The 12,416-nt window shown below is 44.4% G+C and overlaps 1 protein-coding gene across 7 annotated transcripts in view; it reads right to left on the reverse strand.

The window, feature by feature from the left end:
* osbpl8 (oxysterol binding protein-like 8) overlaps positions 1-12,416 on the reverse strand; it is a 207,063-nt gene that overhangs the window by 54,517 nt on the left and 140,130 nt on the right. For all 7 annotated transcript variants that reach the window (XM_070900103.1, XM_070900102.1, XM_070900100.1 and 4 more), the window contains 3 exons: positions 9,658-9,728; positions 1,275-1,355; positions 403-504 (listed from right to left, as the gene is read on the reverse strand). In XM_070900103.1, the coding sequence (XP_070756204.1) occupies positions 403-504; positions 1,275-1,355; positions 9,658-9,728 (254 nt within the window). The remainder of the gene's footprint in view (positions 1-402; positions 505-1,274; positions 1,356-9,657; positions 9,729-12,416) is intronic.

The raw sequence follows: 12,416 nt of genomic DNA on the forward strand, positions 1-12,416 counted from the left end.
CTTAAGTACAGGTGCTCCCAAGGGATTGTGGGATCCCTTGGGACTCCAGGAGATGAGCCCTCTGGTGGTTAAACAAGGTATTTACAGGTTTACATTTCTAACAGTCTTGATTGTTGATGGTATTTTTAGTGGGTTGTGTTTAATGGAGTGTGTATGATATCGGCCTTGTTATTAATTTTATTTACATTGAAGTATTGGAAAATAAGCATGGTATGAACAGAAAAAAACAATGAAGATCTCTGAAACAATCTGGTTTATCACAACATTAAGAGCTTTGAAATAATTATCAATGTACGTTATTGTTTTCTGCGAACTAAATCTGCGAAATAATGTAACTGGCCATAAATCGGCACATGTGTTGAGCAGCAAAGTAACAATGTCTATGGTTCCTGTCACACGCACCTTGAGCCAATCTGCCATCACGATTACAGACGGATCTGTAATGCTGCTGAGCAACTCTTTGGTGGCTCTCTTCTTTTCTTCTCTGTAATTTTTCTTCTGAACCTGCAATTATAAAGGCTGCTTAATGAAAAGCTGCAATACAACCAACGTTTATTATCGGCACGTCGGTCTGCCGCAACCAGCCAAGTCCGAAACGTTTCCTCAAAAGTTGAAATTTGTTTTGAACTTAAGTCGGTGCTGGTGCAGGGCAGTTATATTACAAAATGAATAGAGGCAACACTTAAACAGTCGACGTGTAGGAGTGAAATATAAGCGGTAACAATTCAGTCCAGAGATTTCGATGACAAATTGTCCTTGTGGTTTATTGCACTGAACCCAGGCAAGTGATTTACTGCCTTGTCTTTGAAGGTGAAATTTGACAGAGATAGTCATTAGTATCTTTTCACCTCAAGGAATGGGCTTGAATCCAGCGCAGACTGATGAGATCAAGATCCCGTCTCTCTGCTGGCCATACCAGTTCCACTTCAAATAAATAGGCCTGATTATTTCACCTCAGTGTGGTTGCAGGTAGACTGTTGTGGGACGTAGAAATGTCAGACTGGTGCTGCAAGTGGTGTTCTGAGACTGGGGAACTTTGTGGGGGGGTAGAGTTCAGATTTAGCAGCAGTGATCCATCCCTCAGAACTTCGCACATAAATATAAAAATTTCATAGGAACTACATTTTCTGAAGTTCATTACTTCGAGAAGCACAACATTTATGCACAGTTATTAATAAATGCACCGCTGTTTAAGCACTGCTATGAAGGTGAAATTGAGAACAGCCAAGACACAGCCTATTGTTTTATAATACGAGTTGTATAACTTAACATACCTTAAGAGACTCCTTCTTTGTGAGTTTACTCCCAGGGGAGACGAGATCCTTTTCTGTTCCATTGTAAAGCTTGGTCTCGGACTGCAACCATGCAAAGCAACATGATTAATTAAGATTTGAGTTTTCATTTACTTATTGTAGAGAAAAGAAACAGCTAAACTGGCTGATCTCCACAGAGACAAATATTAGCCATTATGTTTGAGTGGAAGAATTGCCAAGGTACTTGCCCTGCCCCTTCCTCCCCCACCTGCTCAGTTAAGTTAACTTCATTCAAGTGTTAAAACTCAAATACATCTACACAGAGCTTGAAAGATGCAGCGATACAAACATACACCACCCACATCTGCCCGGTCAAGAGGATGTTAAAACACATGCAACAAAGGCTGCAGTACAAAAGTAAGGGGATTAATTACAGCAAAGTGTCTTAAAATATGAGCTGAGAAGCAGTGACCTTGAAATGTTTATTAGGATGGCAATATTAAGAAAAAAAAGGGGAATGATAGAAAATGCACAACAGCTGCATTCAAAATCATCCTGACTCCCACCCCCACCGATCTATGTCAAACCCATACAAGCAATGTCATTTGTGCTCAGTTGTTCTTGTCCAGGGACAAAGTGCTCGAATGCTGTATAAAACTGTGCTGTTACTTCATTTACTTGCAACACAAAGTTAGTAGGGTTGGTCATCGGCACACTGGGGACCCGACGCTAGAAATTGGCCAACTGGCTAAATTGTTTTATTTTTCTCTCCCCCGCGCCCACCCACCCACCCAATCAAAACCACCTCCTTTCCTATTTATGTACACCAACGCTGATCTCCTCACCCGCAACAAATCCCTAATTATTGTCAAATGAGCTTTCATTAATAGCCCAGCTAAATTTAGCACGAGGGAACCACGATGCTAAAGTGATCACATGGGAGCTGAAAACCAATGTCAAAATAGTAGACAAAAGCATGGTGGAATCTGAAATAAAAACACAAGATGCTGGAAATCTCAGCGGGTCAGGCAGCATCTGTGAAGAGAGAAACTGAGTTAACGCTTCAGGTCGGTGACCTTTCGTTAGAACTGGACAAAATAGTAGAACCATACAATTAAATGTGGGGGGGGGGGGGGGGGGGGGAGGAAGAACAGATGGGTCCCTGTAAAGCTCCTCCTATTACCAGCACATATCCAGCAAAAATACAACAAAAATAGAACCCGATGAATTAACCAGCTAATCATTTAAAAACACAATAAGCAGCTGACTAAGATTTTGACCATGCGAACCACCTGTGTTGTTCCTGATGGCTATAATGAAGGTAACCAACAGCATTATTTCAGTCATAAATTATATTATTACCCTCTGTGCATGCTCTCCTGGCAGCGAAATACCTACATCCCCAAAGTCTGGCGATTCAGATACAGGTTGTCAGGAACCAACACTAAGCGACTCCTAACTATTTCTTAAAGAAGAGGACGGAGGGGGCAGGGAGCAAAAAGAAGAACTGATTGGAGCTCAAGAGAACGTCCTTACAAGAGGACATTAAAATTAGAAGTAAGGTGGAAATGAAAGGAAACATGGTGAAAAAATATATATTTTTAATAGGTTTTGAGGGAGAGGTATAATGTAATTGGAGTACCAGAGATTTAAGTAAACTGAGACAGTCATTGGGAGATTATTAAAAAGCCAGGACATTGAATTTACCCCAGAGATAGACACTACGCAGATGGGTGTCAATATGGTTGCTGGAGACTGCATCAACAAATAGCAGACACTGGTTAGATTGAAGTCAAAGCTGAAAATGTGTATTTTTGCTATGAATCACCTGCAGAAGGTGGGTAATGAAATAAAAGGCTGTAAAATGTTCAGAATGTTACCGTGGGGTTTGCCAAAATCCAACCACAAAAAACAGCAGTGTAAAAACTAAGGAGAGGTGCACGTTCCCAAGAGTCGTCCAGGTCCGGCTCCTTAAATACTTTACTGTGGAGCCAACAAAAAGCAAAGGCTATATTGCCAAAGGCGGTTAAAAAACGCTTCAGCTTTAAAATAACAGAACGCAAACTGAGTTAAAGCTTGCTGGAGTATGAAATTGTGTGGCAAATGGACAGTGAGGGAGAGCAGCAAGTGTTGGCGGTCCTCCAGTACCATTCTGTGATGTGCGAGCACAGACAGTGCATGTTAATATCGCGCACTGCACCCTCGAGCGCAGGGATGTGGAGGCCAAATGCAACATTTACACTGGTGCCTTAAGAACCAAGAAATACCTCAGCACAGTCCAGGGATCAAACCCCATACCCTATGGCCCAGATGAAATCGCGAGAGTACCCATTGAGCCATCAGGGATCTTTCAACTGAAATTCATGCCAATATAGTCGAGAAAAAACTTAAAAGGATAGCAAAGGTCCATGAAGGTCAATAGGAGCTACAAGCATAAGGCTTTTAGAAAGAGGGGGCGAAAAATTCAGTACAGCCTGGTTTGAGGTAGCGACACCGCCTGGTCGCTAAGTTGAGCATCGGACAACGTTTACCGTCTCCAACCAGGACATTAATTTTTCGCGCCCCAAGAGGGGATTGGAGCGCGAAGGGAAGCATTCCACAGCCCCCTCAGGGCGCCAACCCTGGGGCGCTATCGCGGGAGCGCTGCTGAAGTTCGAGGGCATGGAAACCGGCATCCCAGCGCCTAAAGGGAATGTCAGCTGGACCACCTGGGAAGTTACAGAAAAGCCAAGGCAGCTAAGCAACAGTGGGCAGCAGCTTGGGGAGATGCATGAATGAAAAAAAAAAAAAATGTTAACCGCCCAGTTGCTCCCCCTCGGACATATCGCCCCGGCAGCTTCTCCGTGACGCCTGCGGTCCCCGTCGGGATTAGCGCCGAGCACTGCGGCAGGCTAGAGCAGTCAAGTTCGCAACCGCAGCGCTACGGGGGCGTGGCGCGCTCGGTGACGTCACCCAGTGGGCGGCACTAGTATGCGGCGCGCTAACGGTTAGCGCCATCGGTAAACCTCCGCTGAAGGTCGCAGAGACGCTGCCAGTGCGGCACTCAGTCGGTAAGAACTTAGCGGCCCATTACCATCCCTCTTGGGCACTAACGGGTGGCACTGAGCAACTGAATTTTTCGCCTAGGGTATCTGGTAAAGAGAGGGATCAGAATAAAATAAGCAAAGTCTTGAAAAAATATTCAAAGGAGCAAAAGTAACAAATATCGAACAGCATCTCAATAGTTAAGACCGTTTTAAATCTACATGCAACAGACAAAGATAAATAAAACTTGTCTACGTAAAGACAACAGCGAGGCACTTAAATAAAAACAGAAAAAGCTGGAAACACTCAGCAGGTCAGGCAGCATCTGTTTAGAGTGTAACAGAATTAATGTTTCAGGTCAATGACCTTTTGTCAGTGGGGTACTGACACTGGACGTCAGAAAGAATTGATAAACAGTTACTCTATGCTGGAAGAGACTATAGATTTGTACGAACCAAAATTCTAGGGCAGCAAGCAGCGGAACTGATTATAATTTGTTTAGCAGGGTGTTTGGCACGCAAGCAGAGACTGAAGCTGGCAGTGGCAAAGCTTTAAAAAAATCTAATGTGCAGTGTGGTACTGCTGGAGTTCGACGAGTTAGGCCTGCGCAGTCCACCAACAAACAGCACTAGTTAGCTTCTCAGTGCTTGCCCAACCAGGATCAGCTTACCCATTGGGGGATTGGTTTGCAAGATTATCTGGAACCAGTGGGAAGGATCTTAGCCCTCAGTGATAGGTCTACCCCAAGAATGCCCTCGAGAATTGTACACCTGCCTATCGGACATTGCATTATCAAATCTGCCACAGAGGGTTGACCTGTTTCCAAACTTCCATGGGCAGAAACCGATATAAAAAGATGCTCTAGGCAGATAACCCACACAAAAAAATATACACAAAGGCAAAATACTGCGGGTGCTGGAATCTGGAATAAAAACAGAACATGCTGGAAATCTCAGCGGGTCGGGCAGCATCTGTGGAGAGGAAGCAGAGTTAATGTTTTGGGTCGATGACCCTTTGTCAGAACTGGAGTGTGTTCGGAAAGAGCAGATTCTTAACAAGCACTGAACGGGGGAGGGGAAGAAAGAACAAAAGGGAAGGTCTGTGATGGGTGGAAGGCAGGAGAGATGAGAGACACAAAAGGGATGATGGTCCAAATTCAAATGATAATTAATGCCAGGAGTTAGAAAAACATTAGTCAAGATGGGGTATCTTTTTTTCCACACCATAAGTTAAATTAAAGGAAGTAGAGATAGAAATTTGAAAAGTCACAACCAACATTTTTGAAAGTTCACGAGCTTTAGTTGAGACTCCAGCAGACTGCAAAGTGGTAAATAAGACCAGCAATAGGTTCTGTCTCGCGAGTCAATGCATACCTTCTGCAGCAACTGGGGATGGTACAGTGGCCAGAAACAACTCAAATTGTGTGCCTGAAAAACAACTTGTTCGCAAGTTCCTTTAAAAAAAATTTGTTCGCAGGATGTGGGCGTCGCTGGCAAGGCCGGCATTTATTGCCCATCCCTAATTGTCCTCGAGAAAGTGATGGTGAGCTGCCCTCTTAAACCGCTGCAGCGGTTTGGTACAACTGTGTGGCTTGAGGCCATTTCAGAGAGCAGTTAAGAGACAACCACATTTCTGTGGGTCTGGAGTCACATATAGGCCAAGCCAGGTAAGGACGGCAGGCTTCCTTCCCTAAAAAAGACATTAGTGAGCCAGATGGGTTTTTAAGATAATCCAGTCGTTTCATTATAGCTTTTAATTCCAGATTTGTTTAATTAACTAAATTTAAATTCCCCAGCTGCCGTGGTAGGATCTGGATCATTAGTCTAGGTCTCTGGACATTACACGTGTAATAATATAACCACGATGCTACCATAACCTGAAAGGACTATGCCCAGAACCAATTTCCAGTCCCACATACGGACAGTCTGAGGGATGAATCATTCAACAATATGACCAAAATGCAACTGTACAACATCCCAAATGGTTGAAATGCTCTTCTGGATATCAGCATGTGAAACCTCTTTATTAGAAAGACTTGCATTTATATCGTATCTTTCATGAAGGAAGACACAAATAATCTTCCAGAAATACTAGGGGACCGAGGGTCTCGCGAGGAGGAGAAACTAAAGGGAATCCTTATTAGTCAGGAGTTTGTGTTAGGGAAATTGATGGGACTGAAGGCCGATAAATCCCCAGGGCCTGATAGTCTGCATCCCAGAGTACTTAAGGAAGTGGCCCTAGAAATAGTGGATGCATTTTTGGTCATTTTCCAACATTCTATAGACTCTGGATCAGTTCCTATGGACTGGAGGGTAGCTAATGTAACACCACTTTTTAAAAAAAGGGAGAGAGAAAACAGGTAATTATAGACCGGTTACCCGGACATCAATAGTGGGGAAAATGCTGGAATCAATTATTAAAGATGTAATAGCAGCACATTTGGAAAGCAGTGACAGGATCGGTCCAAATCAGCATGGATTTATGAAAGGGAAATCATGCTTGACAAATCTTCTAGAATATTTTGAGGATGTAACTAGTAGAGTGGACAAGGGAGAACCAGTGGATGTGGTGTATTTGGAGTTTCAAAAGGCTTTTGACAAGGTCCCATACAAGAGATTGGTGTGCTAAATTAAAGCACATGGTTTTGGGGGTAACGTATTGATGTGGATAGAGAACTGGTTGGCAGACAGAAAGCAATGAGTAGGAATAAACGGGTCCTTTTCAGAATGGCAGGTAGTGACTAGTGGGGTACCGCAAGGTTATGTGTTGGGGCTCCAGCTACTTACAATATACATTAATGATTTAGATGAAGGAATTGAATGTAATGTCTCCAAGTTTGCAGATGACATTAAGCTGGGTGGCAGTGTGAGCTGTGAGGAGGATGTTAAGAGGCTGCAGGATGACTTGGACAGGTTAGGTGAGTGGGCAAATGCATGGCAGATGCAGTATAATGTAGATAAGTGTGAGGTTATCAACTTTGATGGCAAAAACAGGAAGGCAGATTATCTGAATGGTGACAGATTCGGAAAAGGGGAGGTGCAATGAGACCTGGGTGTCGTGGTACATCAGTCATTGAAAGTTACCATACAGGTACAGCAGGCGGTGAAGGCGGCAAATGGCATGTTGGCCTTCATAGCGAGAGGATTTGAGCATAGGAGCAGGGAGGTCTTACTGCAGTTGTACAGGGCCTTGGTGAGGCCACACCTTGAATATTGTGTACAGTTTTGGTCTCTTAACCTAAGGAAGGACATTTTTGCAGCGTGCAGCGAAGGTTCACCAGACTGATTCCGGGATGGCAGGACTGACATATGAAGAAAGACTGGATCGACTAGGCTTATATTCACTGGAATTAAGAAGAATGAGAGGGGATCTCATAGAAACATATAAAATTCTGACGGGATTGGACAGGTTAGATGCAGGAAGAATGTTCCCGATGTTGGGGAAGTGCAGAACTAGGGTCACAGTCTAAGGATAAGGGGTAAGCCATTTAGGACCGAGATGAAGAGAAACTTCTTCACTCAGAGAATTGTGAACCTGTGGAATTCTCTACCACAGAAAGTTGTTGACGCCATTTCGTTAGATATATTCAAAAGGGAGTTAAATATGGCCCTTGCGGCTAAAGGGATCAAGGGGTATGGAGAGAAAGCAGGAATGGGGTACTGAAGTTGCATGATCAGCCATGATCATATTGAATGGTGGTGCAGGCTCGAAGGGCCGAATGGCCGACTCCTGCACCTATTTTCTATGTTTCCATGACCTCAGGACATCCCAAAGCACTTCATAGCCAATTAACCACTTTTCAAGTGTAGTCAACTGTTAATGTAGGAAATGCAGCAGTCAATTTGCACACAGCAAGGTCCCACAAACAGCAATATGATAACGACCAGATAATCATCAGCCATTATATGTCCTGGGAGGTCAGGATTGCTCGCATCAACTTTTGGAACTCTTAACTGTTCAAGGCTACCACTCACCACTCACCACTCACCATCAATTCCCTTCTCATTCTTGTACACTTACTAATATAACAATGTGCAACACCAAAAAGACTCTTGGAGCTGGATATTTGGCTTCTTGCTGCCTCTGTTTGCAGCAATGGCGATGGTAAGCTCTTCCGGGCAGGCGGCCAGCATCCAGCACCCTGCCAGGGTTTTTGGGGCTGGTTTCGGCAGGACGCAGAGCATTACTGGCTGGAAGAGGTGAGCTGGCGTGCAACGCCCCTGGTTGCGACACCAACTCGATTTTTGGCTCCCGCTGGATCCGTAGCGCTCCGTAGAGCACCGCGCTGGGACCGCCTGTGAAAGAGGACAGTCCAACCTTTGGCGGCTGCAATGAGGTAAGTAATGTCCACCTCAAGTAAGTGTGATTGTTTCTTTTGCGATTTATGTTGTGGTGGCGCGAGTTATTTATTGGGAATGTTTTTGGTGGCTTTTTCAGGTTTTGTGTTTTCTCCCCAGGCCTCTCTCAGGGCACTCCGAGGCCAACTATTTAGCTCTGGATTTTCATATTCCCATCGGCCTCGTGCCCTGAGAGAGGTGTGTACAACGCCTCCCTTAGCGCTCCGCCCCACACTCAGGGTCCAGCTGCCGAATATTGCTGACTGAGGCGCAAACTGTTCCCGGGCGCTAACTTTACCCCCCCCCCCCAAAATGAGCAAAGCTGAAAATCCAGCCATTGCCGTCCATTCTGGCTGGTTGTCTTCTGAAGCTGGAGGCCCCTGCTGGTGTATGGTTACATGGCACCCGCCAGCCTTCAATCCCTCTCCACAAATGACCTTTCCTAACATGCGAGCTCAAGCTGCAATTCAATGGTCGTTAATCTGTTCTGACATCCACACTTTCCAGAAAAAATCAGATTTGTTTCCCCTTGAAACCCAGTGCTCTAATGCTGCAAAGCTCAGTCCCTGGCGCACAATGAAAAGTGGAAGCCCATCTGTATCCAACAGATGGAAGGCTTACAAGTAAAATCAAACAAGGCACACAAATCCTCAGAGCACACAAAATGAATCGGTTTGTACCACAATATTATACGTTTAGTTACCCAGACTCTGGCAGTTAGCTGATAGAGTATCACCTGGTCTGGTATAAATACACGTTTTCTTCAATCCGAGTCAGACAGTCACCAATTTTCACAAAAGCAAGCCAATGCATCCAGATCATTCAACACCCCCCTCTCATTGTCAGCTTCTCAGCTTTTCCACTTCTACATCATTAGTCAGCTGGAACCTGCAGACAGATCAAGCTGAAGGCTAATAAATATTGCAATAAATGCAGTCAACCAGACTCGTATCAATGGAATGAATCGAAAACTCCACTCCAAATGACACAAACTGGGCTTGATCCTGCAGAGGCGCAGTTACAGGATACAGAATATATTGTACCTTGCTTTTTGAAATTGTGAGCGTCACATCATCCTTTGCCGGGGACACTTCATCTCTGACTCTGTCCAAACCTAAAAGAAAAAGTTGGCCATTAATGTTGGAATGTAAAGCCATTTAAAGAGACAGCAGTTGAAGACGACAGGTAAGTAATCACATGTACAAGCACTTCACTTTTATAAGTTCAGTCATCAGCTTGGACCAACCTTCTGACGCCAAGTCCGAAACAATATTCATAGTGAAGAATTAAATGGGTGTCGCTCAGCTCAGGACAGTGATCACTAAAAATAGATGTGTAAAGTGAAGTTCACAAACTTCTCTCCCCCCACCCCCCATATGATGCCTATGTCCTGAACTTCACCTTCACACATCCTGCTCAAGGTTCTCGCTCAGCAGGTTCAAGTTTAAAGTTAATTACTGCAAAATCCAGAATATAAATCACACTGATCTGGAAAAGCTCTCCCATATATACAGATGTTTATAAACAGGAAAATATTGACGGTTGTATACGTAGTTGATGCTTTCCGTTGAACTGTGATGTGCAAGACTTAAGCAATGATCAAAAATTCGATTAGGGTATATATATTTTATAAATCGAATAAAAATATTTTGGTACCGATTGTAGATAGAAATGATGTATTACTGGAGAACAGTAAATGTCAGCACGCTGTCCCAAGCCAGTAAATGCACTCGGAAAAGTAGAGTGCTTCAACAGACAACAGTGGGTAAAGACACGGCCAAATGCACTAATCTATACAGATCATAATATCCACCTTGAAGTGTGCTCAGTTTGCTGATACCAGGTGGCATGCTATCATTTGCCTCAAAGCAAAGGGGGGGGGGGGTGGGGGAAATGAGAGAAAAACAGCCACAGTCCCCACTTCTGACCATTATCCAGTGCTCCTGTGCATATTAGTGAAAGTGGCACTATAACAGTAGCAAGGCTTCAGTTCCAATTCCCTCAGTAGACCAAGAGCCTGCTGATAAACTGTCAAGGCTCACACATACAGCCACTTAAAGACTTTCATTTATGAAGCCCCATCTGCCTCTCAAGTGGACATAAAAGATTCCATCGCACGAGTGCAGGGGAGTTATCTCCGGTGTCCTGGTCAATATTTATCCCTCAATCAACACAACAAAAAAAACAGATTATCTGGTCATGATCACATTGCTGTTTGTGGGATCTTGCTGTGCGCAAATTGGCTGCCGTGTTTCCCACATCACAACAGTGACTACACTCCAAAAGTACTTCATTGGCTGTAAAGCGCTTTGAGACGCAAGGCAGTTGTGAAAGGTGCGATATAAATGCAAGTGTTTCTTTGTTTTAAGAATCTGAAGAGCATCATGCACAATTCGTTACTTCACCGACATGCTGCTGTCATTTCAAACATGACTGTTACTTGTGCACAGCAATGATGACGACCAGTCAAGTTCCTTCTTGGTTGGTGTTCATTAAGGAATGAATGCTGGTCAGGAGAACTTGGTGCTTTTCAAATAGTGTTACTGATCTGTAATGTCCATGAGCAGATGAGATCCCTGTTGAGTGCCTAAGCTAAGGGATGTAAAGCGCTTTGGGATGTCATGAGTATATAAGTGCGTGTCTTTCCTTTTCAAGGGATGATGTCCTGCTCTTAACATTCACATCTGTCAGCTCTCACGCAGGATGGCCTGGAAAATCAGAAGTCTTCACAACATATGTCAATGTGACGGAGCAGCGTGCAAGACCTGAAAATTCTAAGGGCCCAAGTTTCCCCAGGTTGCTCCTTTTTTTTTGGAGCAATTTGATTTTTCTGGACAATCTTTTTAGTTGCAATTCTGGCCATTTAATTTGCGCCAGTGTAAGTGAGTTAGGTAGGTTTTTTTTTTAAGTTACGTTTTTTTTTCCAAAAGGGGGCGTTCCCAGCCACTTACCCCTGTTTTCGGCGTTTGGCCAGCAAATTACTGCTCCAAACTAACTTATGCCAGTGTATGTTGCCACTTCTGTCCGCACAGAAAAACCTTACCTAGAGTTAAGGAATCGGCGCAACTAACGACATTTAAAGCACCAAACAAAGCACAAAAAGTAATAAGCAATTAATTAATAAAATAGAAGGAACTCTGCACCTAAAGCACCAAAATCAATCAGTAACTAACAAATAAAAATTAGAAGTCCTACCTTAGGAAACGCAGCGGACAGCCGATGAGGGAGCCCATTCGGCCAGGGCTAGGGACGGCGTGCTTCGGGCCCCTCCCACACAGCCTGCGGCGCATGTTTGCGGAAACGGCCTACCAGGAGCTACTGCACATGCGCGCAGACTCTAGCGTGCATGTGCAGAGGTCCCAGCACTAATTTCAACGCCACCACCAAGGAGAGGCTGGGGAGCGGCCAGAATACGGATGTCTTTTTTCGGCGCGCTTGGAGGCGGACAAAAGCGCCGCCCCTCTGGTGAGGGCGCCAGAAAAACAGGTTAGGGAAACTCTAGCCCTAAAAGCATGTCTAAAAGGCTAGTCTATGCTAACCCTGAATAGGAATGGAAGTAGGCCATTCAGCCACTTAAGCCTGTTCTGCCATTCTATTAAATCATGGCTGAAGTCCCCCTCAACTCCATTTACCTGCCGCTTCGCCAGGCAAAGTGCCGCAGTACAGCGGGACATGGGGGTCCTTGTGCATGAAACACAAAGTTAGTATGCAAGTACACCAAGTGATCAGGAAAGCAAATAGAGTGTTGGCCTTTATTGCAAGGGGAAGAGAGTATAAAAGCAGAGAAGTCCTGCTACAATTG

Source organism: Pristiophorus japonicus, chromosome 15 (genome assembly GCF_044704955.1).
Source record: "Pristiophorus japonicus isolate sPriJap1 chromosome 15, sPriJap1.hap1, whole genome shotgun sequence".
Classification (NCBI taxonomy): domain Eukaryota; kingdom Metazoa; phylum Chordata; class Chondrichthyes; family Pristiophoridae; genus Pristiophorus; species Pristiophorus japonicus.